The following is a 26240-nucleotide window of genomic DNA, read 5'->3' as shown; positions in this document are numbered from 1 at the left end:
TACCACATTACCCTCTCAAAATTATAGTCCTTACTTTTTCATTAGAGACTGATTCTTCTGAGAAATTGGGAACCAAATTAAAGTTAAAGAATGGGTCCATTTAAAATTTAGCATCTTCTGTTAGGCTATTCTTTCTTTAATGCTGGAGTAATACAAACATTTCCAACTTGTTATATAGGAAGTTCATATAAGTATGATGTACAGACTGCTTTTGAACACTTGGGATTTCATAGACATTAGGGGCTAGGAGGGACCTTGCCTCCTGTCAAATGATCCCAGCAAAATAAGCATCCAAGCACTTTTTGAAAGAGTCGAGAGTAGGTGCTTACATCACCTCTGTGGGGAGTCTGTTCCAGACCCTGAACACTTGGACTGTAAAGACGTTTTTCCTTATGTCTAGTCTAATTCAGCCTTCTAGAAGTTTGTGGCTATTAGACCTTATTATCCCATGGGGACGCCTGGTGAACACCTGTTCTCCCAGATCCTGGTGTACCCCCCTTATAGGCTGCCACCAAGTCCCCCCCGAGCCTTCTTTTCTCCAGGCTCAAGAGTCCCATGTCCCTCAGCCTCTCCTTGTAAGGCTTGCTTTCTTGGCCTTTGATCATGCAAGTGGCTCTCCTTTGGACTCTCAAGTTGATCCACATCCCTCCTGAAGTGGAGGACCCAAAACTGGATGCAGTACACCAGCTGTGGCCTCAGTAAGGCCGAGTAAAGTGGGAGGATGACATCCCTGGTTTTGCTCGAGATGAATTGGTGGATGCATGCCAGAGTTTGTTTTGCTTTTCCGGCTGCGATATTGCATTGGTGGCTCATAGTCATCTTGTGGTTAGTCGGGACCCCCTTTCCCCAAGTCTCAGTTGTGGTGCTAGTGAGCATAGCAGTGTCCTCCAGTGTGACCTCCTTCCCCCATAGTTTAGTGTCATCCACGAACTTTGCTTGACTGCATCTGATGCCCAAATCAAGATTGTTAATGAAGATGTTGAAGAGTACTGGCCTAAGTACTGAGCCCCAAGGGACACCAATGGTCGCCTTGCGCCATGTTGACCTGCTTCTGTCAACTAATACTCTTTAAGTCTGACCCTGGAGCCAGTTCCCCAGCCATCGGGCCATGAGAAGGTTGAGGCCACCATTCCCCAGCTTAACCATGAGAACATCAAGGGAGACGAAGTCAGAGGCTTTCCTGAACTCCAGATATATGACATCAACCTCATCTCCCTTGTCCAGGCAGTGTGTCACCTGGTCATAGAAGCGACGAGGTTGGTCAGGCAAGACCTTCTAGCAACAAAAAAGCCATGTTGGCTGGCACTCAAAGTTGCTTTCTGTTAGCCTGTTGCTGATGGAACCTTTGATTTTTCTCCAGGATCTTCCCAGGGATGGGTGTCAGATCGATTGGCCTGTAATTCCCTGGATCTTCCTTGTTTCCTTTCTTGCAGATTGGGACCATGTTGGCTCATAGGTCACCATTATCCCTACTAGATCATAATATTTGTTGCTCAGGAGAAGGGCCAGTTCCTCTTGCTTGTTTCCCAGACTCCTGGAATTTGTGTACAGCAGCTGAGCCTACCATGGGAAGTCTTGGGCTTTCCTGTGCACTGGGACCTTTCCTTGGGCTGTCATCAGAGTAGGTTCCCTTGGGCTACCTCACCTGTTAATACTATGGTTGACATGACCTTGGCTTGAACTGTTAATTGACCACCTGTCCCCCAGCGATCCTAGTTTTAAAGCCCTGTCAAGTAGATCAGCCATTCTGGCTGAGAAGAGCTTCTTCCCTTTTAGGGTGAGGCAGAGTCCATTCCTTCTCAACAAGCTGCTGTCCCTCTCTCTGAAGCGTGGACCGTGGTCAAAGAAGCTGAACCTCTCGCAATAGTACCATCACCAAAGTCTTCTGTTAACCTGTTCAGGGCACCTTTCCTTCCAATGCCCATGACTGGGAGGATCAAGGAAAAAACTACCTGTGCCCCCAGACCCTTGAGTCCAGCCCCCAGAACCCTGTAGTCTCTTGTGACCTGGCTGGGATTGTTCCAAACCATGTCATTCATACCCACATGAATGAGTAGCATGGGGTGGTGGTCAGAGGGCTTGATGAGTTTGGGGATCCTCTCAGTTACATCCTGGACATAAGCCCCTGGGAGGCAGCAGACCTCACAGGCTAAGGGGTCAGGGCAACAGATTGTAACCTCTGTCTTCCAAATGCCATGTTCTGTTCATCTGATATATGTGGTTCTACTGTTTCTGTTAATTCAGAGAGTCTTAAAAAAGCAAGATTGAATAAAGCTTGATTCAGTTTATAGCTTCTGTTTGGCCATGGTAGTTCCAGTTTTTTAACATATTATGCATATTTCAGTCACCCTTTTAGGGCATTGCTGCTTCAAGTGGACAATCTCAGATAGCAAACTAATATTTCACCCAGATTTATTAACCCTACATACAATTTCACAGAGGATATGTGGATAATGTGAGGAGGCAGATGTTGCTTGTTAGATATTCACAATATATTACTGTAGAAGAGCTAAAACATGGTTTCCTATACATAGTGCAATAAATGGACATACCTTCTTTATAGATATTTCACTGTTGTTCTACTCTTGCAGGCTTTCATTTGGGGGCTGAAGTCCATGCATTTTATCTTTGGGGAAGTCAAGTTTATCAGTTAGTTCCATTAAAGTCCAATTGGCAATAATTTTTTTTCCATAAACTTCATAGATCCCAGAATGTGTTAGCCCCTTCCTAACCTTTCATAACAAGCCACTAGATAAGGATAAAATGTTATGTATATCTGACTTTAATACAAACTTGAGAGATGTTTGTAATAGAAATACTGACTTTTTCTTTATGGTGCTTCAGTGCTTTAAGAGCCTTGGCTTTCAGGGAATAGTCTACAATTTACAATTCAAAGCCCTGAAGTGAAGTTGCCTTTTAAAAGACATCTTTGCTTCATTGTTAGGAACTGACTTACAAAATTAAAGGGTTGAAGGAAAAAAAGCTCTTTAGTAAAGAGCTGGGAAGCTACAGGGAAGTTTTCATACCCAAGAGTCACATCTCTTCACATAAATCATTTGACCTGGAAGAGGGGCTGATTCATATACAATCATGTACTCTCGGTCTGATATTAAAACTGAGCAAAGCATTCCATTAGTGAACCACTTACTTGGCAGCAACGTGAACACCAATGCACTGTTCTCACAAGTGTTAAGAGCTTAAGTGAAGGTCTGTAGTCTCCTTTTATAGAGACTTATGCAGTTCGGTGTCTTCTGGGTGGGCCTCATTTGGATGTGTGTATTGGTGGCACTTCTTATTTTCTTAAATACTTTACATTTAATTCATTTATAAAGTGGGCATCCCAGTGTAGTTTGGGTTTTTCCCCTCTTTCCCCAGGACCCAAAGAGCCATTCGTTTTGGTGGTTATGTGGAGACCTGGAAATCATGTGGATTCTCTTCTAGGTTCTGTGCCATTAATTAATACTAGCCAATTGCCTGTCAAGAATGACCGGGGGAGGTGGGCGCTGGGATGGAGTGCCACCAGCTAACACCTCATGCTGCCACTGTTCTGCCTCTGACAGAGAGTGAGGTGGGGGAGCTGAGGCCAGTGCTGCTGGCCCCAGTTCCCCCACCTCCTGTCCAGTCCTCAGCACGACTTCAGAAGCATGGCAGCACTCCCCCACACTTGGAACACTCTGACTGGCTGTTTCTGGCAGCCAATCAAAGTGCGAATAAAGTGTTATGGACAGACTGACAGACTTAGGCTTTTATAATATTAGAATTTAACAGTTCTATAACTTTTGTATTTAAAGTGAAAAAACTTTATTAGTGCTGACCCGGCAAAAATTTATTACAGCCATCTTTGGACCTACAGATAAGAGAATCAGGCATGGATATAATGTTGTGAACTGCAGCAGGGAGGAAACTATCCAAATTTGGGGAAAAAACATTGATGGCTGATGGACAGAGACGCATACATGTCTCATCCACCATACGTTCTTCCCCATGGCAAAAATGAGCTCTTGCTATTGACATGGTCAGAGCCCTCCAGTAAAGGCTGCTGGAACTTGAATTTGAGCTCTCATGTTATGTGGACACCAGCTAATATCTCAGTTTGATGGGGTTCCTGGGAATATTTAGCATCATTCTTGTATTCTCCCTGCCAGCTCTGCTCTGCTGAAGTGGAAAAGTGATTTAAATGGACATGCTTCTAAGTCTAACCTTGAAAGCCGGATTCCAATGCCTTCCGGTCATCTGCCAGCAAGCAATAAAGAGAAGAAACAATGAAAGCATGACAGGCTTTTAGCACTACCACTAGCTCTCAGTTGGGTATCCTAGCTTATATGGCTGGTTTTTTGGTTTTTGTTTTTTGTTTTTTTTTCAGATGAGACCTTACCAGTTCAGGAAGCAGAATTTTTAAGCATGTGAAAGAGCTCATTGTGGAACATCAGATGATGAAATATTAATCAGTACCACGTATTGAAATGCATAATTTTTTTTGAGAGGCAGTGTATCACCATTTTGTGACCTAAAAGCTCAACAAATGTTTAGACTGTTCTCAATAAGCAGGGTAAGCATACCTGGAACAGGAGGATGAATAATGACAACGAAAGTGTGGAAATAGACATTACAGCAAAGCTGGAAGCAAAAACTGAAACTTTAATACGCTCAAGTTGAAAAGACTAGATCATCTCCATCCCAGAGTTCAGGAAAAACTTGCAAACAAAATGTATGGATTCATAGATGTTTGGGTGGGAAGGGAACTTAGCAGATCATCGAGTCTGATCTCCTGTCCTGGGCAGGAAAGAGCGCTGGGGTCAGATGACTCAAGTCGGGTGCTTGTTAAGCCTCCTCTTAAAGACCTCCACGGTAAGAGAGAGCACTGCCTCCATTGGAAGCCCATTCCTGATTCTGGCAACCCTTACCACAGAAGTTCTTCCTGATGTGAAATCTAAATCTATTCTCTGTCAGTTTGTGGCCATTGTTCCTAGTTACTCCAAGGGGTGCCCTGGTAAACAGAGCATCTCCTATTCCTTGCTGCCCCCCTCCCTCTCTCCTCACCCCCCTACTGAATTGGTTGACAGCCACAAGATCACCTCCTCAGCCTTATTTTGGAGAAGCTGAAGAGATCCAGGGCCCTCAATCTCTCCTCATAGGGCTTTGCCTGAAGGCCCCTAACCATATGAGTAGCCCTCCTCTGAACCCTCTAGAGGTTGTCCATGTAACTCCTGAAATATGGTGCCCACAACTGGATGCAGTATCTAGAAGCATAGAAAATTAGGGTTGGAAGGGGCTGGAAGAGGTCATTTAGTCCACCTGCTCAAACCAGGAACCATCCCAAACAAGATCATCCCAGCCAAGGCTTTCTCTACCCCTGTCTTTAAAAATCTCCACAAACAGAGATTTCACCACCTGTCTGGATAACCTGTTCCAGTGTTTTACTAGCCTCCTAATGAGGTAATTCTTCCTAATATCTAAATTAAACTTTGCTCATTCCAACTTGAGACCATTGCTCCTTGTTCACCATCTGCCACCACCAAGTCTAGCTCCATCCTCTTTAGAAACCCCTTTAGATAGTTGAAGGCTGCTATTAAATCCTCTCTCGGCCTTCTTTTCTCCAGACTAAATAAGCCCAGTTCCCTCAGCCTCTTCTCATAAGTCGTGTGCCCCAGCCCCTTCACCATTTTGTTTTCCTCCGCTGGACTCTCTCCATTTTGTCCACATCCTATCTGTAGTGGGGAGCCCAAACTCAGACCCAGTACTCCAGATGTGGCATCAACAGTGCTGAATAGAGGGGAAGAACCACTTCACTTGATCTGCTAGCAACTCACCTACCAATGCAACCCAGTATGCCATTAGCCTTCTTGGCTACAAGGGCACACTACTGGCTCATACTCAGCTTATTGTCCACTGTAACCCCCAGGGCCTTTTTCTGCAGAGGTGCTGCCCAGCCAGTCAGCCCCAGCCTGTACTGATGCATGGGATTGTTTCATCCTCAATGCAGGACTTTGCGCTTGTCTTTGTTGAACCTCTTGAGATTTCCTTTTGGCCCAATCCTCCAATTTGTCTAGGCCATGCTAAACCCTAGTCCCACCCTCCAGCATATCAACTACTCCTCCCAGCTTGGTGTCATCTGCAGACTTGCTGCAGGTGCACTCTATGCCATCTTTCAGGTCATTGACAAAGATATTGAACAAAACTGGCCCCAGAACTGACCCCTGGGGCACTCCACGTGATACTAGCTGCCAACTAGCTATCGAGCCATTGTTTATTACCCTTTGAGCCTGATGCTCCAGCCAGTTTTCTGTCCACCTTCAGGTCCATTCATCCAGCCTGTACTTCTTTAGCTTGCCTGCAAGAATGTTGTGGGAGACTCTATCAAAAGCTTTTCTAAAGATAAAGGTACACTGTATCCACATGTCTTCCTTCACCCACAGAGCCAGCCACCTCATCATAGAAGGCAGTTGGGTTGGTCAGGCATAACTTGCCCTTGGAATCCATGCTGACTGTTCCTAATCGCCATGTTCTCCAAGTGCTTAGAAATGGATTCCTCGAGGACCTGCTCCATGATTTTTTTTCCAGGGACTGAGGTGAGGCTGGCTGGTCTATAGTTCCCTGGATCCTCATTTTTCCCTTTCTTAATATGGGCACTGTTTTGCCCTTTTCCAATCATCTGGGACCTCTCCTGATCGCCATGAGTTTTCAAGGATGTTGGCCAATGGCTCTGCAATCACATCAGCCAACAAGGTGCATCCTGTCCACTTCTATTTTCCCCACTAATTCTTCCCTGTTTGTGAGCAACAGGTCAAGAGCATTGCCCCTAGTTGGCCTCTCCCCCCACTTGCACCAGGAAGTTGTTCCCAACGTTCTCCCAGAACTTCGTGGATTGCCTGTGTATTGCCCTCCCAGCGGATGTCAGGGTGATTTGAAGTTGCCCATGAGGACAAGGGCCTGTGATAGGCCATCTTCCACTAGCTGTTTGAAAGCCTCATTCAGCTCAGTTCTTCCTGTTTGTTTCCCAGGCTCCATGCATTCATGTTTAGACACCTTTATGTATGCTTAATATCTGAAGTAGAGCAGTCTAAAGAAAAACCTCACTATATGCCTGCAACTGCATATGTGGGATGGTCTGTTCTCCCTAAAAGCACAATACTCTCAGACCTTCATGTACACAAAGCTCTTCCCTGGAAGGCCCTAGAGGGTACGCACGGGCAGGTGGGGATGGAGCACTGCCATGCACTATCCCGTGCTGCCCACCCAGCTGGACGCAGGGGGTGGGGAAAGCTTGCACGCAACAGCAGCCACCACTCCACATCCAGCCGTGTGCCACCCCTCACCCCCCCAATCCTGCTTGGCGGCCAGTGGTACATTGTTCCAAAAAGGTTGCAAACCCCTGGTTTATAACTTGGCTATTAATAACCAATAGCTCTGCTTTTAACAATTTACATTGTTAAACTTTTTTCTGGAACAACATTAGCTCTCCATTTTTGTGGAAGTTGTGAAAGTTAAATTTATTTACAATGCTTATGCATTTAAATACAGACATTAAAGAGTTGAGAATAGGCTCTGATGTGTTGCAGGATAGCTTTCTGGTCATTTGGAGTATGTAAACCAAACTGTGGAGAATCAGTATAATTATGCAAAGTCCACAGGGATGATTTAGTCTAATGGCTTCAGCACAAGCCTGGGGGACAACCTCTTGAATTCCAGCCCTGGTTTTGCCTCTGACTCATTGCATGTCCTCAAGCAAGTCACTTGCTCTTTTCCCCCCATCTTTCTTCATATATGAAAATGGAGTAATGTATTATTTGCTTACTTTACAAGTGTAGTGTGAGAAGTAGTTAGTTTCTGTAAAGCCTGATGCAAGTTCAAACGTACTTATCATCATAACACAATTACTGGATTGTTTTTTGACACTCCCATAGTGAGGTGGACTTTGGGGAGAATGATCTTAGGCAACAGGGATCTAAAACTGTTTTGCACTTTTCTTTCCCATCAGTCTTACTTAGCATCTTTCACTATTTTTTCTTCAACTCTGAGAAACATTAGGAAATTCACTTTCTGTTTTCAATGCAAATAAGCAAGGATTTTGACTGAGCTAGAAGTTTTTTCACAGCAGCCTTAAAATTAGGTCTCAGAGCCCACATTTAGGCACTTTTTTTGTAGGTAGCCTGATGTTCAGATGCATAGAGGGACCTGGTGAGTGTTTTTGATGCTTTCAAAAATCAGGCTGCTTACCTAGGAGCTTGTTTTCATGCTCCTGTTCTTGATAATCTTGGACTGAGGTTTTTTTCTCTGATCAGTTCTGTGCTTTGAATAACTGTAATATGTGTCTCCATTTTGACCTCTTCATTCATTGCCTGAAAGTGAGCGAAAACAATAGCAAAGCTGTCAAGTCTCCAGGGGCCTCAGCAGGAAAATACTGTGGTACAGTCGTCCGTATGCCAACTGTTCTGAAACCTTCCGGTTGCTTACAAAGGCTGTTTGCTGCTCTGTCAGATGTTTAAGGAAACAATCTCTGTGTGGGGACTTGTAGTAGAAATCTATACTTGGCCAAATTAACTGCACATGACTTTGTCACTAAAATTAGTTATGACAGCTCTTGTGCTGCATCTTAAACAGTAAATAAGGCAGTGTGCCATGTCTGTGTGAAATACAGTGAAATAGAGATGGGCAAAGGTAAGTCCTCCTTGCAGCCTTTCTTCGAAAAGGGAGATAATTTGAGAGATGGTATAAGCCAGAAAAGGATTTACCAGGCATTCTGTGTAGAGGCAGCACCATCTACCATCGGCTTTATTTCTATCTGTGCTTGAAGGGTTACCATGAGACATGGCCTGCATTGTTTCACCCAAGTGGAAGAAGAACAACTACTTTTATGCTGCAAAAAAAAAGAAGCAAAAAGGCAACAACTAAAACACACAAACATAAAAAAACCAGGGGGGGAACCCAACACCACAGATCACGTGGTCTGTACTGCTCCCTTGTGGAATAACAACCAAAAGGAAATGAAAAAGATCTGCAGCAGATGGCACATGCTCCAAATCTAAACATAGGTGTGGCCCCCACCTGACCTTAACTCTGCCCAGTAGCAGCAAAGCTAGCGATCCTGCATAGGCAGTAGCAGAGTGTGTGTTACTGGGTGCATCTACATGAGACTTAAAACATCAACGTCTACGTGTGTGGCCCTCTTGGGCCACAGTAAACTAACTCCACCACAGGTTAGTACTGGTCAACTTAAGTACTACCCTATGGTGACGGTATTTAGTGTGCCGCAACGCACGTGTAGATGCTGATGGGGCTTGCTGGGCCACAAGGGTGCTTCAGTGCGGGCACTGCCTGTTGGCTAGCCTTGCACTGTAGCACCCTCATGCCCCAGCCAGCCCCTCCACAGCATGTTGAGCCAGGTTGGAGCAGCCCTGTCCTGGCAGGCTAAGCCCCGGGCCCCCTGCTGGCTGGGGCTGCTCTGCCCTAGCTCAATGGGCTGTGGTCCCAGGCATATGTTGAAACGGCACACCTGGGAGCCACAAACTCCAATGTGAACTGTGGCAGAGTTTATTCAGTCAAATTATTTGCATATGTAGACATGCCCATTGTGCTAATCAGTACAACCTAGGTACAAAAAAGACTTCCTCAATGTAATTTCCAGATGGAATTTTAAAATTAAGTCACCTTTAAAATAACTGTCCTATTTCTCACAGCAGGAGGGGTTTTGTTTGCTTGCAAACCATTTATTATATTCAACTTAATTCCTGACTGTGTTTTCTTTTCCTTAATCCTATTCACATCAGTTGTAGGTGTGAATTATGACAGAGTATCACATGGAATTTAAAACTGAGTTTAAAAAAAACCAAAAGAAAATTTTGAAAAATCTTTGGTTTTGGTAAGAGCCCATGATCAGCAATAATAAAATCAACTTTCTATTTTGAAATGCTTTCTTCATTATCAGCTGTGAACAGTAAGGAACTAAAGGCAAGCACATTCTTGTTGGAAGAAGGGGTCAGTCATTTCCACCGGGTCTATAATTACACAGATGCGCTAGCAACCACACATGTTCATTATTTCAAACCAGCAGCATAAAGTTCAGAAAGTAACAAAGTGAAAGTTGTTGTTTTAAAATCTGTTGCTAAGCAGGAGGTTTTTTCCTAGCAGCAAGTGTTTTGCAGCATGGGAAGCAATTGGATACCTTGGGGGTATAGTTGGGCTGGGGAAGGATGAGAGACTAGCAAGCTAGGATTGGGAGCTTGCTTTACATCTGACACACTAGGCAGTGAAATTTGTCCATGTACTATGGACCGAATAATACAAATGAGGCAGGAATGGGCATGCAAAGCAAATATAATTTTAAGATGGGCAATGAACAAATAAAATGGTGGCTACAAGCATTATTTGAAGTTTGCAAAGAAATTGTGTGCTTTGCTCTGTGAATGGTGACATGCCATATACAACATACTTGAACATATTTTCTTCATAAAAATCAGTGGGCAACATGCTTAACTTAAGCAGTTTCCTCGTGAATGCTTTTAAGTGGAAAAAATATTTTTGTTCCACAATTATTTCTTTGTTAGAAAAAATGAGAAACAAACATTTAAAAGCTGTGCTTTGGGAAATATTCATATTCTGACATGGCTCTTTACTGCGAATACTGTATGTTGAAACATCTTACACCAAAACTAAAGGCTGATTTAGCTCTTTTAAATAAATAAATAATGTACCTGTAATTTAAAATCTCACTTTCTAGGCTATTTATTCTGTTTCAAAAGGTAAGTACTCGAATGACCAACCAAATTGCCAGTAAGTATCAGAAAAGATTTTGAGATAATGCTCAAAGCCACTGTAAGCATATAAGGCTGTGCCTTTTGAGTGCAATAAAAATATGACAAAACAAACATACCTTAAATGATTTAAAAAATCTTCCTTTAATCCTACTTAATTTTTAAGGGAAAAAATTCAATTTAAATATAGGTGAGTAAGTTCGATGTTGTGTTATGTGGATGGTAACTACAAAATAATCCAAGTCCAGTTTCCTGTGTGATTCCTGATTTGTTTTTACTTAACCCTTCATTTCCAAACTCATGTACCTCTTTGTATATCTCACTTATTCAAGGCACCTGATCATAACTATAAAACAGTTCAAGCATTTCATTTGTGCACGTCTCCAAAGGACAGAATGAATAAATTGTTTCTTGTATAATTTCATATTTCCCTTAAAGAAGAAGGCATATATCTTTCATTACAAATTAGTCTGACATATTTAAAAATATACACATAGTTGGGAGGAAATTCATAGAAATGCCTTACTATTTTATTATTCATGTGTTTGTAAAATATGTGAAGGAAAAGCAAAATACTTATCTTGACCACAGTATAGTTTTAAAATATGTATGTTTCTGTCCTAATATATGGCAAATGTCACAATCAGATTGGTCGTTATAGGAAAAATATAAAGATGTCAAAAAATCTTTCAGGCAAAGATTTTCATGGGTGATTTTATATTTTATTGGACCACCTGCATAGTTGGGATAGATTTAGACAAGCTTTTGGCAAAGGTATGGGGTATCCAAAAGCTTGTCTAGATATCTACCCCAACCATGCAGTTGATGCAACAAAAGATATCACCCACAAAAATCCTTGCTTCTTGCATATTTCCTGGACCCTCATGGCTACAACATCACTCCCAAGACAACACTACCAAAAAATCTTTTGTCCTTCAGGATGTATGCTACCCATGTCTTTGTTTTGTAATTGTAATATACTACTGACAAGTTTGTGGTAGCCTTCAAGTTTGATAGATTTGCCTGAAAATAGCAGCCACATTAATAACAGATGCAAACTAGACTGAAAAGGCAGTGGTAAGGGCAGTTTTTTCTGATGCTAAATTTACTGTGCATATGAATTTGCTATGCCTGTGTTGCATATTAAGTGATGTTTTATAACTGAAACTGGCTATAGTCAGTAATTCTTAGTTGTCATATTTCTGACGGAATTTTTTTGTGGTGGTGATCTGCGTGCAAATATAGTTGGTCAAGTATCTCAGCTTTACGTTTCAAGGAGAGGTGTCAGGAATATTAAAGAAGCAAAAAATCTAGTGGCTTGGGTTTAATTAAACCTAGTTATGGTCTTTTTATTTTAATTTTTCATAATGCTTACTCTGAATTTCTTTATTCCTTCCATCCTGTGGTTTTACTGTCCTTTCTAGCCACAGCATCCCTATGTTGCCTCTGAAAGCTTACATCTCTGTGAAGGAGTTAGTCTCCAAGGTGCCACCCTGTCCTGCCTTCTGCCTAACATCCCTATGTATTAATTAGGCAAGTATTCTGCACATTTTCTTGATGTGAGAACAGGTGCACAGCATGTCATATGGCAAGGCAGTAGCATAGCTGAGAAGACAGCCCAAGCTGCCTGCTACCCATTCCTAGTTTAGGAACATATTCACTCTGCTTTGAGTTTCACAAAATATTTTTCCCACTAAGCTATTGTTTTTCAAGGGAAATGAACGTTAAGAGCTGCATTTATGACTAAACAAATTCTTGGTTACACAAGTGTAAAGGCTCTTTAGAGAGTAATTCTTACCATTATCACCATGCTTTTAGGAGACTGAAAAATCAACATTTAAAAATACAATAAATAGAGTTCATGTTTTATCTCATGGAATTCAAACCTTGGTAGTTCAGAGGTCTTTTCCAAGTTTAAGGTCTGCAGCTTTTTAAGGTTGCCTGGATGGGTGTTTCCCAATCCTTTTCTGCAACTTTGCTTGCACAAAAGACAATTTGACCCATGCCTTATCTTTCTAGAGGGAAGTTCCTTTCTCCACAGCCTTCAGAAGCAGTTCAGAGCATCTTTGGAGCAGACTCTGGCAAGGTATTTCCTCAAGGTATTACCTCTAGTTCAGTAGTAACAACCAGCTGTCAGTGCTACTATCTTGACTACTCTACTTCTGAACTCACTTTCTGAGAAATGCAAAATGTTTCCTTCCATTACAGATTCCTTTTTCATCTCCTTCTTGTGTCTCCTGCTCCATCCTTATCCCTGTCTTGAATTTTGCAGGACTTAAAGAAAACGCCACTGGTCCAGATTATGGGCACCTATACACATGCAGCAAGGCTGCTCCAACACACTAATTATAGTGTGTCTTAGCAGGCTCAATTAATCGAGTCTGCTGGAGTGTGGTAATTACCACGCTGCAGTAGAGCATCTTCACACTAAGAAATGGCAGCAGGGGCAGTCTAACTAAAATCTGTTTGAGTGTAGGGACACTGATACACGTGACACTATGGGTCCTTTACTTAGAGCAGCTATCAGAGCCACTGTTATTAAGGTGCCCCTCTCCCCACCCCTGGAGCATGTCTATAAATGCCTGATAGTACCAGCCAAACACAGAAGGAACTGAAATAGTCCTCCTATTGAGAACTGCTCCTTGGTCAGACAAGGTGAGTGGTCAATCCCTAGGAAAGCTGTGAGCTCTCCTTAGTTTGGCCATTTAAGAGAGAAGGAGGCCTCAGTGCAGCAAGGTTCTGTGGCAAGTGTTGTGAGGTCTCATGAAGCCGTTGTTTTTGGAGACATGCACTTGTGATAATTTCAGCTTTCACCAAAGTCTTTGTAGTTGCAGTGAGAACCTAACGGGATTCACGTTTGCCAGAGGCATCCTAGGTAGAGTGATGGAACTTTTCAGTTATTTTCTTAGAGGTTCACTCTCATTTTTTGCTTAAAAAATAGATCTGCAAACAAATGCAAACTTTGTGTTAAATATGGTATTGTCTGTTAATTAGATGCATACACTTCACTTACACATGCCTATTTTAAGCAATCATGTAGCTTAATCTAAATTCAGTTTCTTAATTTTTACATTTTATTACGGTGTAAAATGGTGAACAGTGCATTTCCTTATTCAATAATAGTTTGGTTTGGGGAGGAAGGGGGCTTTTTCCCACTTGATTTCTCAATTTTGAATGACAGAGTTGAATAAAAATAAAGGGAAAAATCTTTTCTGCACAGCAGAAACTGGAAACATGGTTGCTTATAAAAACGTACCAGCAAATACCAGCATTTGCTTCACTGCAAGTACTAAAAATAGTATAGATACTTAATGCAGGACATTTTGTTACAATGTATTTATAAAGCATGAATTGACCTCAAAATAGGCGTCAATCCCACCCTGATTTAGAATATATATTTTTTTAAAAGCACTCTTTAGTCATTCAATCTGAGACGCTTACTGATGCATTATTTTATTTAAATAATTATAATAAATTATGATAAAATTAGGACTTAACATGGATTGTCATTCAAATATAAAGTTTAACTTTTTTTACAAAAAAAAATTTAAACTATAAAAATCTGATTATTTTAAAAACAGATTTTATCATCTGTTCAGAATGCTTTGTTTTTCCCTTACATGGGTTTTAAGATGAGGATAAGCAGATATAGTATTCTTTAAAGGGTGCAAGTCACAGCAATCATGAATCTGTTCTCACAACCTTCAAAACCATGATGACATTTCCGAAGTGTTTAAATGGTTTGGGCTCAATAGGGGAATTGCTAAATATTATCCTTTCTGGGTCCAAGGAAATAGCCTTCTGAAAAGCAAGCATATTGCAAAACTTTGAAACCCACTCCTTTGTATTTCTGGAAAGAAGGAAGTTGATACTTGTTAATTTTTAATAATAGCACTATTAAGTTTCCTAGGCATCTCTTAAAATAAAGAAGTAATGATTCTGCCTCAGGGTCTTACCCTTATTTTTGTTCCCTCTTAATATAAGACAAAATCACTCATTGTGGTCTTGTATGTGCTGTTGTTCAGGATGTTTTTATTTATACTGAATAAAGTGTGTTGGTCAGGACTACATTTATGAAATTGCAGAAGGGTTTATAGGAAAAGACTAGACTCGGAACTATACCGCAGCTGTGTCTAGAGGCCACATTCGAGGACTTCACTGTTAGACACTGTACTGTAAATTCCCGCTCCAAACCTGCAGGTATTGAGAAGCAGCTTAAAAAATGAAAGTGAACTTGCACAAATTAGAGACAAGCTTGATTGGGGCCTTAAAGTAAATTCAGTTCATTCAGTTAATATCTGTGAGAGCACATTACTAGCAGGAAAGCAAGGCCTACAGGTCACATGTGGCTAGAGTGGCCACTAACGCATCCCCGGAATACAGGAAATTCCCTCGGGGGTGGGGGGACCCCATCAGTTTCCTCAGCCAGTCTTGAGTGGGGGGAGGCTGCTGCTGCCTCCTCAGCCAATCAGCAGCAACAGGTGGGGCCACTGGGCCCCTTGGCCAATTAGCAGCAAGTGGCAGGGCCACCACAAAAAGGCCACCTCCCTTTCTCCCTCCCTCCCTGCCTGGCTTGGAACCCTGCTTCTCCTGGCTGTGCAGAGCCAATAGAATCACAAGGACAAATGATTGACATGTATTTCCACCAATGAACTGAAAAACAGGACTTTTTGCAGTCTGCTCCTCATTTAGGAATGGATGGGGACAAAGGGTTTAAAAACAGGATAGCCTGATATAAAACAGGACCAACTGCTACCCTGCTTGTGGCCCATGTGGAGTTTAAATTGCAGCTGCCAGGCTCCCACCCAGCTGCCGATCCCCCTATTGCTCTGGGTGAAGCAGCAGCTGAGATTTCCAGGCTCTTCTGCCCCATGGGGCAGGGCAGTGGAGAACAGTACAGCCACCAGGGTTGGGAGAGCCCATCCTGAGGTGTCCGAGTGAAGCAGTGCAGCAAGGGAGCTTGGGCTTGGAGGGGGAAGAGGGGCATCCCAGGCACATGGTGCAATGGGGAAGCACCCTACATGCAGTGCAGGGAGTGCAGCATGGTGTAGCTGGGGATGGATGTGCCGGTTGTCGGGGAAACGGCGGCCCCAAGGTCACAGTGGACCAAGCGGTTCGGAACTAACAGGCGGGATTAGCGGCGAGGAGTCTGAGCGCTACGCGGACTCGTGCGGTTGCAAAGTAGATTAGATTTATTGACTTACGCTTTGGAGCGTAGGCAGAGACGCTTGCTTCGGTTACAGTTACAAAACAAATGAACAACGAAGGGGTCTGTTGGCCCATGGGGTTCCTGAGTGAGCCCTTGCTTTCTACCCCATAGGATAGGTGCGGCTTCCCACTCATTAGTCCCAGGGCTGGTAAACAGCTCATTAACTGGATACAAACGACAGAACTGTAACTCAATGAACGGTGTGATGCCTGTCCAAGATGGACGAAAACGGGTGGTCGATGGTATTGCTGAGGCCGAGGTCAATGCCAGAGGATGTCACAATATCGTCGCCAAGGTAAGTCGGGTTGATCAAAATTGGAGTCGGGGTCGGTGCCAAAATCAGTCCGGTTCGCCAGTCAAGCGGGTCTCCCCTCACACACCCACCACCACACTGACAGAGAGGACAAAAAAATCAAAGGTGGGGGCTCACAAGCCCTTTATAGCAACCAAGTGGCCAATTAGGTTGCTTGCTCTGAAGAATTTTCTAGTTCTATGAAGTCATGCTCTTAGCCAAACTGAGCACGCCTCTGATTAGATTCTGTATATGACTAAGCATGTGCATGTTGGAAAAGTAGGTCATGCTTGATTGACAAGCCAACAGGTCACCCAGGGGGCACATGCTGGGCACGCTGTAGAATTTTCCATAGGCCTTGCCTGCTTGTCTGCGCATGATCAAACTTAACTCTTGTGTTGCCAGCATACATTCAAAATTTGGTCCGGAAACCCGTGAGGTCCATGCAGCTGTGGTGGTGGCAGTGGCGATGTATAGGGGGGTGCACAAGTGGGCACATGCACCCCCTGACAGGCCACACTCCCTGCTTAGGCAATGGGCAGGTGGGAGCACCGGTGCGCCCCGCCACCCCCCCCCCCGCAAGCACTGCCCACTTCCAGGAGTGTTGTGGCCACTTCCCAGGCACCTTGATCGGCCGCAGGTGGTTCCCCCCCTCCCTGGTTGGTGATATCGGTTGCGTGGGGACTCCCCCTCCCCCAGTTACTGACTGGTTGCTGGGGGGGGCGTGTGCCCCTCCTCAGTAAGGTGGCACCAGGCCCATAACCCCTGCTGATATAACCCCTACTAGTGTGGCTTGAAGGGCATGTGGCCCCTGGCCACTGAGAAGCCAGACAGCCCTGAGCTGGAGAGAAGCCTTGTTGGCCTCAAAAGTACCTTTAGACTGCAGCAGCAGTTAAAAACCTACCGAGGAAGACATCAGCTTAGCTTAGCACAACTTGTGAAGAATTCCCATGCTGTGTTACTAGTGTGAAACAGAGTTTGCTCCTGCTACATAATTAACTTTGTACTTACAAATGTAGACAGAGCAGTGGCCATGATTACAGTTCCTGGCCCAGAATTACTTGTATGAGCCACCTGTTTGCTCAGTGTTTGTTTTGAAAGAAGCTTTTACTCCATGGTTTGATAAGGACACAGAGAGGCTTCAGTCTGTCTGTGTACTGTGTTGATTAACGTGCTAAGATGAGAAGCAGGGCCTGTGTACCATTTGGGCACACTTCTGAACCCTCACAGAGCTCGGGTGTTTTGTGAGCTGGTGCCCATCTTTAGTAATTTAGTAAGAAACATGGAGATGCTTGGGAGGCAGCTGTCCTCTGTGCCTCTGCTTCTACCTGGGTGAAAGCCAGAAGCCCAGTGTTTGAGCATCCAGTTGAGCTGTGCTAATCTTAAACATGCAAAACCTAGACACTTCAGACAGCAAATGTGGAGGTTATTTTGCCATCAAGGAGTGTTGGGTAGGGGCTATTACTGGAAACAGCTGGCGGGGAAGCTTGATAGTGGGGAGGAAGCGGGGTCAGCCTGATGACTCTGCTAACATCAGCCCCTGGGGCTGGTGCGACAGAATTATACTGACCACTGAAGAGATGGTCAGGGGAGAGAAGTCTTACTTGCCCAGGTTCTCCTCACTTAAGAGGCAGCATGAGCTGAACTGCTGCCACTGAGGGATGTGGCAGTGCAAGCTCCCCAGGGGTCTCTCCTTGTGCTGCATTTGCCTGGCATGATGAGCTTGGCCCTCCAGCCAACAAAGGGTGGTGCAGGGTCAGCGTAGCCCTGAGCCTGCAGGCCTCCCTTCTTGTGGAAAGGACCCAGCTCCCACCAGGGCTGTTCCAAGGTGCTGGAGGCTTGGGGCTGGTATCCCCACAATGGAGGGAGGAACCTGTGCCACAAGGTTGTTGCAGCTGGTGTCCCCCAGGCAGTGTAGCAATGGCCAGAATGAAAGGATCCCAGGGACCCAGCAGGTAAAAGTGTTTCCCACCTTCTCTTAGAGTGGGCACAGTATCCTCCTTTCACCCAACTTCTGCTCTGCCCAGGATGCTGCAGAAGCACTTTCTCTGCCTTACCACTACCGCTCTTGCTGCACCCCCAATTCAAAATCCTAGATCTGCCCATGTTTGCTGGTAAATGCTATTTGCTAGTTTTGTTGATGAATATATTTCATTGAATCTTCCCTGGGATCACAGGATTTAAGATGTTTATGTGTTCTCCCAATATGAAAGCTGAACCCTCTTAACAAGGACAGAATTGCAATCCACACATTTTGAGTAGCAACCTCAGTTGGTCTGATCCACAATGCATGTAATGAGGAGGCAGCTTGTTCGAAGTCATCTCTAGGTTTGACTTCATCCATGCCTCAACCTTAATTTCATGTATATATTATCTTCTTATGAATTAAACTGTGATAGGGATAGGTTGTTAAATTTTGTAACCACTATTCCTAAGAGTGCTGCCTCAACATAAGTGGCACGAAAAAATGAAAAGAAAAGAAGCAAGAATTGCAGCTGTCTGCAAAATGACTGAAAACAAGCATGTTTCTTCAATGTGTTGACATCCATAATTGTGACTGCAACAAGAAGAGTCATGACTGAGTTTACAGGAGTACAGGGTGATAATATACTGAGTACCAGTTCTCAGATAACAAAATAATGTAAAAAAATTTGGTGGTGGTGCAGAAAGAAATACTGACAGTGTGCTATTACTGTATTTACCAGAATCTAAGATGCCTTCAAATTTTAAGATGACTGCCCCCCCCCCCGCAATAATTAAATTCTGTGCATGGAAAATGTTATTCATTTGTTATAATTCTCTATGCATAGATTCTAATTATTGGAAAGTCATCTTAAATTAACTTCCCCCCACTACTACAGCAGTAGGGAGGCAGGCATGGGTTGGGGGGCAAGTCATGCAGGAGTCAAGTAACCCACATTGTTCCCTGGTACCTGCTCACCCTGTGCCTATACCCCTCCATCCCTGTGCCATCTGAGGCCTGACTGCACTGCTGCAATGCCTGTACCCCATAACACCTGCACCCTCCCCTCAACTGCCCCCCTTCTGTCTGCCCTACTTGCACTGTTGCTTACCCTCCAGTGCCCACACAGCAGCAGTGGCAGCTCTCACCCTTAGTACAGTCAGGCACGAAGGGGCTGGAGTCAGCATGTGCTCTAGGCCAGCATGGGGCCAGTGCTAGATGATAAATGCTGGTGGGGTGTGGGCAGTGGTGCAAGGGGGGGGAGGGGCATAGAAGCAAGGTTGCAGTGGCTGCAGCCCTGAGCCTGGGTCAACACTGAAGTAAGAACTGCAGCAGCCACCTGCCCCCCTCTTGTACTTAAATCCAAGATGAGGGGCTTTTTCTCCTATGTTAAATGAAGGTGGGGAATGTCATCTTGGTTTTAAGTAAATGAGGATGAAGAAACCATTTTCACAGGATGAAAAACAAATTGACTATTTTTCAGAATTGGTATTACACCATGGGCACACCTACATTTTCATTAATGCACGTGTAGATGCACATCATAGTAATAACAGGTACTAACAATGCATTGTAATTGCGCTGCAGTACATTAGCACAGACTGAAGCTTTTCAGGTGATGCTTAATGCCCATTGGACTAATCTACCAGCTGTGTTAATGCACAGTCAAATTAGACAAATGGGCATAAAGTGTCGTGTGTGTGTATGTGCCCCATGAGAACAAAGGCTGAAGTAATCATGCCCCTTACATGCCTGTGTTATTCACTGAATTTGGTCTGTGCATACTGCAAGTCATGTTGGCTTTTGCCTGGCCATAATTCTTCCCCATATAATGTGACATGGATCAGAGGCGTTGGAGACTGGCATCGTTTAACTGAAAGGCTAGATAGTAATGAAGCTCCATGTTTGAACCTAAAAAAAAACCACAACATTTTTAATGACATGATTGAAAAAGTTTACACTTTCTTTGGACAGAGTGTAAAGATATGGACCATGTTATCTGAATTAGCTTCTGTCTCAGAGCTCATCAGTATCATTATTTTGAAAAGAGCATGTTCAACACATTGGTTGTCAAGAAAAGAATCAGTCATTGCTTTGAGGTTCCACTATGTTGATGTAATGAAGGTGCTTTCCAGAATAATACTCCTGAACGAAAAGGCTGATGAACATAGTGAAACTTCAAATTTAAAGAAAACTTTAGGAACTTTGTGTTTTGTTGTACATGCCCACACGCATGTGTGCATGCGCACGCGTGTGTATGTGCACATGCGTTTTGTATCACTTTATTGTGGCCCCAAAAATTATGCTTGCACAGGGCCCATACCATACAGTTCTGCTAATGTACGGGACCATAAGCAAAAGTCTTCTGGGAAGATTCAACTGAGGCTATGGACATCACGTTTCTTTTAGTAGAAAGCCACTGTTTGCCCCAGGTTCATACAGATGGACATGTCCACTCTCCTACTTCAAGTCCCTCTGAAGTGTGCAGGTTATGTACCCTCATTTTTTCCTGGGACATCCTGATATACGTCTGTGTGGTTACAGTGGTTCATTCCAAGGACAAGCTTGTCAGGCTGTGTGGTCTTGCCGGCCACCTAGACTAAATACAGACAGTCAAAAAGCCTGAGAGTGAATCAATGCAATCTTTGTAGGTTAGTCTAAGCTGCATAGATACCAATAAGCAAGTGAACAGACATTCACTTTTGATTACGGAAATGCAGCCACATGCCTGCAGTGGCCAGCCCAGAAGCCAGGGGTGCTAGAGCACACCTCCCTGCTCAGCTGAGGCAGACTGCTTTGGCCAAGCTAATCTGCCCACCCCATAAGGGAGGGTTTGTGGGGGGCAGAGCAAAGCATCCTGGGATGCTGAGGGACTGTGAGTTAATTTGAATCTGGAGGGGATCTGGGGCAAAAGTTCAATAAACCCAATTTAACCTAAATCAGCTAAGTCTGATATTATATCCATCCAGGTTTATCTTAAACCAGTTTCGTCCATCTTGAAAGTGGTTTATGTACACTCAAGTTCTGTTGTGACAGATTTGAACCAGTTCCAATTGTTTATATTAGTTTACATGTAATTTCTGTCCCTACCCTTACTGACAAAGGAGCAGCAGTGCAGCTTGGAGGGGTGATATGGATGAATGACTTTGCACCTCTTTTGATTCAAATCAAATCATGGGGCAGTCAGTCCTGGGTCAAAGATAGCTGTTTACAGCCTAACAGGTCCAAAAGTGAATAGGTCTGGAGAGACTGTGCTCTTTACTTTAGCCTCTGTCGTGACAATACCCTCCATTTTAAACATGCATTGGTAGGATTGTGAGAAGATTGTATTCTTGTTACTACTGCCTGCCCATGTGGTAGTGGTTCTCTGGATAAACAGTTAGCTGCAATATCTTTCAGCAGTTTTAAATGTCTAACATTTTTATTAAGCAGCAGCAGCAGAGGAAAATGTCCACCAGAATTTCATCAGTATTGTTCTTCCTTAGAAGGTTAAAAATGAATGGATACTTTTAGAAAGTAATGTCAGATTAAATAAATTAAGTTTGTTTTCGTCTGTAACCCTTTGATTGCAGGGCAAAATCTGCAAGATCAGGTTGATTTCTTTGAACTTGAAAAATTTAATTGCTAATATTCTAATGAATCAACCTTGAACAAACATAAAATAACATTCAGGAAGTTGTCTGTCAACCAGACAAGTACACTTTATTCTTTGACTTTGGTTTCAGGATACTCAAAGGTTACATTAAACAAACTCTAGTCCACAGAGCTCCATATCCTCCTCCCTGCCCCATTTCTTCTAAATTAATTTGACTGTCTTACCTGCCAGTTACACAATTACTTTCAAATACCCCACCATTCCAGAGCAACTGCCTGCATTGTGTTAAGTCACGGCATTGTTCATTTCTGACAGTGCTGACTCACTTGACACCTGAAAAAACGTGGATCTGCAGCAGTTCTTTGACAGAAGATCCATTAGGCTATTAGAAATTAGCCCTCTTTGCAGTTACGACTTAACCTATTGCCAAAATTGTACTCTTTGCTTTCTTCATAAATTTGATCTTCAGAGTGTTCATAGGCTGTATTATCTAGCACGGTTAATAGTCTGCTTACAGTAGAATTTAATGTAGTTGCCAACAAAGTAATTCAGACTGCAGGGATTCATGATGGATAGTTAAACAGTTGAACAGTGCAAAGATTCTGTGCAGCTACGTCCCATGAAGGTGAGAAATTAGGAGTGAGATAAAAAATCCTTCAGCTTCTAAAGTCTGCCTCAGGCCAAGTTTAGGTGCTTAAGTCCAGAACTGGGAAGCAAATACCCCCTGGTCAATGACTACCTAACCTCGGAGGCACCTGTTTCTTTTTAAAATCTTCTTGATTTGGTCAGACAGCGGTCGGAGTACTGCATCCAGTTTTGGGCGTCCTACTCTAAGAAGGAAGTGGATAACCTTGAGAGGGTCCAGAGGAGGGCCACTCATATGGTTAAGGGTTTGCAAACCAAACCCTATGAGGAGATACTAAGGGACCTAGATCTCTTCAGCCTCTGCAAGAAAAGGCTGAGAGGGGATCTTGTAGCCACCTACACATTCATTAGGGGGACACAGCAAGAGATCAGAGATACTTTGTTCACCAGGGTGCCTCTTGGGGCAACAAGGAACAATGATCACAAACTGACAGAGAGCAGATTTAGGCTAGACATCAGGAACAACTTATTCACAGTAAGGGTGGCCAGAATCTGGAACGGGCTTGCAAGGGAGGTGGTGCTCTCCCCAACCTTGGGGTTCTTTAAGAGAAGGCTGGATAGGCATCTGGCTGAGGTCATCTGACCCCAGCACTCTTTCCTGCCCAGGGTAGGGGGTCAGACTCAATGATCTGTTGAGGTTCCTTCCAACCCTAGCATCTGTGAATCTGTGATGTCAACAACATGCCTAGAACTACTCCAGCCTGAGCAGAACAGCATCTAGCTCTAACCCGGATCCAAAATATTTGTGGAGCAGTGTCCAAGGCCTCGTTTGTGCTGCAATGTACACGAGCTTCCTGCAACAAATACAGTAACATGTCAGACATTAAAGGAATTTCTACTGTGAGAGAAATGGCCTATACGCCACAAAAATGGTGGGTCCACAACATGTTGGGATATTTTTAATGTCTGGCTACTTCTTAGATCCCCTTCTTTCCCACAGTGCCCTGTGAGAGCAGGTAGCACCCTGACAGCTTGCCTTGCAAACCCAGGAAGCAGAGCTGTCTTCCACCCTGGAAATAGCCCTGGTTGGGGGGGGGTCTGTGCTCCCCCCTGCAGTCAGTTCCTGTCACCCCTTGCAGGGATCCCCTCACTCTTACCTCTGTTTAAGTGACCAGGGCAGGGGCTGGTGGAACAGAGACTCGGATCAATCCCTGTCAGTGCAGGAGACTCACTTGGACCCATCACTCTTGCTGCCTGGCAGTAAGCATGGCAGGGCTGCCAGCATCACAGGAACTTTAAAAGGCTCCTGGGCAGCTCCAGCCAGGTCTCGGGCAGTCTGGCAGCCAGGCTCAAGTCTGTCAGTGAGCCTGTTCAATTGACAGGTTCCCCTGGGGCTGGGGGAGCCATGGAGCAGCCCCGTTACCCCCTGGTTGAAGAGTGTCTGTTGCACTCCAGCCCTGGGGCCTTCGGATGTGAGGACACCCAGAGCACTTGGGTTTGTAGTTCTACAAACTTCGTAGCTTCACGAAAATAAAAGGTTGAGAGGCTGGGTCTGGCACACGTGCTCTGGGCTCACCTAACGTACACCAACAGCACAGGGCCTCTTGGAGAATGTTGTTGTGGCAACTTGATTTTTTTAAAATACAGTTGGTGATGGTACCCACCTCCTTCTATTGTAGCTAGCAGTTAGAGCACTCACCCAGGAAATGGAAGTGGAATACTTTTGTTATTTCCTTACCTTGAGGGGTTCAACCCTTACATCCATCTCCCAAGAGAGTGTCCCCTCCTGCTAGATGTACAGGCTAGGCTGTATCACAGCACTCTTCATCCCTCCTGTTAAGTTGAGCCCTGGGATGAAACCTGGCTGGTCGTGCCAGGGGTTCAAAGCTGTGGATTTGAGTCCCCTCGGGCTGAAGAGAGCCTAGAACCTAGGTTCTCCCAGTGTGTGGCCAAAAGCTGTCTCTCGCTCTCTCTCCAGCTATGGTATAGGAGACAGGCAACTGACAGGACTATGTTTTAAAAAGAAAATAGTGAGCCCCACTCAGTTCTTTCAAAGCATAAATACTGCATCTACATGCAGGAACAGCTCCAGGGCTCAGGGGGAACCACTGTCCTGCCATTATGGGTCAGACACCTGAGCTCTGGGGGCGAGCAGGAGTTGACTCACTTCAGTGCTTGGCATTTCCTGTTGGCTTCCTTTAAATGGCTTCTTGTGGTTTCCTGGACTGCTCTTCTGAGGTGCCAAACTCTCCATGTGCTACATAGGGTGCTGGCATGCTTAACTCTGGATTCTGGATTTCTTTCTGGGTCTGGGGCTCAAAGAAAAGCATTGCAGCATCCAGCTTCTCAGTCACTTACTGGTTCTAGCCCTATTTGTGAAGAGCATGGGCTGCCTCTAGCGTAAGTCTTGTGGGGCACCCTTTTTCTCAATGACAGCTGTTTGTCTCCTTTTGAAGTTGTATGGAAGACAAAGGATTAAGATCAAACTACCAGGTTTTCATTTACAGTCAACCTAAGTTTTCAGCCCTTTTTGCCTTCTCTTTATTTTGTGACAGGCTCTGATACTTCATCAGGTAGGACGCTACAGTTTGGCGGAGAAGATTCTCAGAGATGCTGTGCAAGTGAATTCTACAGCCCATGAGGTTTGGAACGGTCTCGGGGAGGTTCTGCAAGCTCAGGGCAATGACGATGCTGCAACTGAGTGCTTCCTGACAGCACTGGAGCTTGAAGCCAGCAGCCCCATAGTCCCTTTTACCATCATTCCCAGAGTTCTCTAAGAGAAAATCATCTCAATGCCAGTTCATCATGGTTCAGCATCTAGACTTGGGGGTGAGGAAACACGACATCCTGGCGACATGTCTGATAATGCAGGTTGGTTTGAAAAACGTCAGGTAACAAACTCCACGCTCTGATTATTGTTGTGGGGAACCTGATGGAACAGTGAAGTGATATGCTGTATTAATTTAGAATGAAGGAAAAAATGACTAACCAGAAACAAATTGCTTGTATCACTTACCTTTTTGCCCCACAGTAGTTCTGAAACCTGCTTATTGTTCAACTGGATAACGTGCCATATTTTGTTAAGTGACATCTGAGTGTTACATAAAACTATAATGGAACCAACCACCAAATGTAAAATAATATTTTCAAGTTAAAATTCAGTGGCAAAGCAGCCTATTTTTAACAAGCCTGTTATGGAAACTTGTTCTCTCCTCCTCCTCCTCAACCTCTCTTGGCCCAAAGTCAAAATGTGAATTTTCTGTTTTCCATCTCTATTTTGGTCCGGGCCAGAAAATCTTTTGAGTTCCTGTTTTTAGTTGTTAATAACTGTGATGTGTGGCTAATTGTTATCTTTATTTAGAACAAAGAATGAAGACAAGAATATTTATATTTTACCAATGTATGCCTGTTTCGAAGGAGAAAATATTAGTTATTTAAGTTTAACTTTTTTATGTGAATTCAGAGTTTATTTATCGATGGAAATATGTAAAAAGAAGCTTCATATGGAATATCTACCGACATTCCTTATACATGACCCACACTTGGTTAAATGGGAAGATTATGTTAATAATAAAATGATTTTTAAATGGAATCCCTGCCTTTCTTTTCCGCTGAGCCCTATTTATTGCAGCGAGGTCATGTAACAGAAAACAGAAACTCCCACCTCTTTTTCACAACCTGTGTTATTGCCTAGATTATTAGTTTGTTTTTTAGAGCTTCACCCCTCTTGTATTCACTCCCTTCTATCCCCAGTGAACACTTGCAGAGTTCATCTGGATCAGTATAACATGTGAAAAGGTCTGTAACTTGGTCAACTTCCAAGATGTTCATGATAATTAAGTATT

General features: G+C 43.9%; 1 protein-coding gene across 1 annotated transcript in view; it reads left to right on the top strand.

Annotated features, from left to right (window-relative positions):
- TTC7B (tetratricopeptide repeat domain 7B) overlaps positions 1-25987 on the top strand; it is a 208784-nt gene extending 182797 nt beyond the window's left edge. The window contains exon 18 of the mRNA XM_019551144.1: positions 24951-25987. Coding sequence (XP_019406689.1) covers positions 24951-25172 — 222 coding nt within the window. The 3' untranslated portion in view covers positions 25173-25987. The remainder of the gene's footprint in view (positions 1-24950) is intronic.
- Positions 25988-26240: the final 253 nt, after the last annotated feature.

Source organism: Crocodylus porosus, unplaced genomic scaffold (genome assembly GCF_001723895.1).
Source record: "Crocodylus porosus isolate Cpor-Errol unplaced genomic scaffold, CroPor_comp1, whole genome shotgun sequence".
Taxonomy (NCBI): domain Eukaryota; kingdom Metazoa; phylum Chordata; order Crocodylia; family Crocodylidae; genus Crocodylus; species Crocodylus porosus.
Note: the sequence above shows the minus strand (reverse complement) of the source record. Positions and strands in the feature narration are given on the sequence as shown.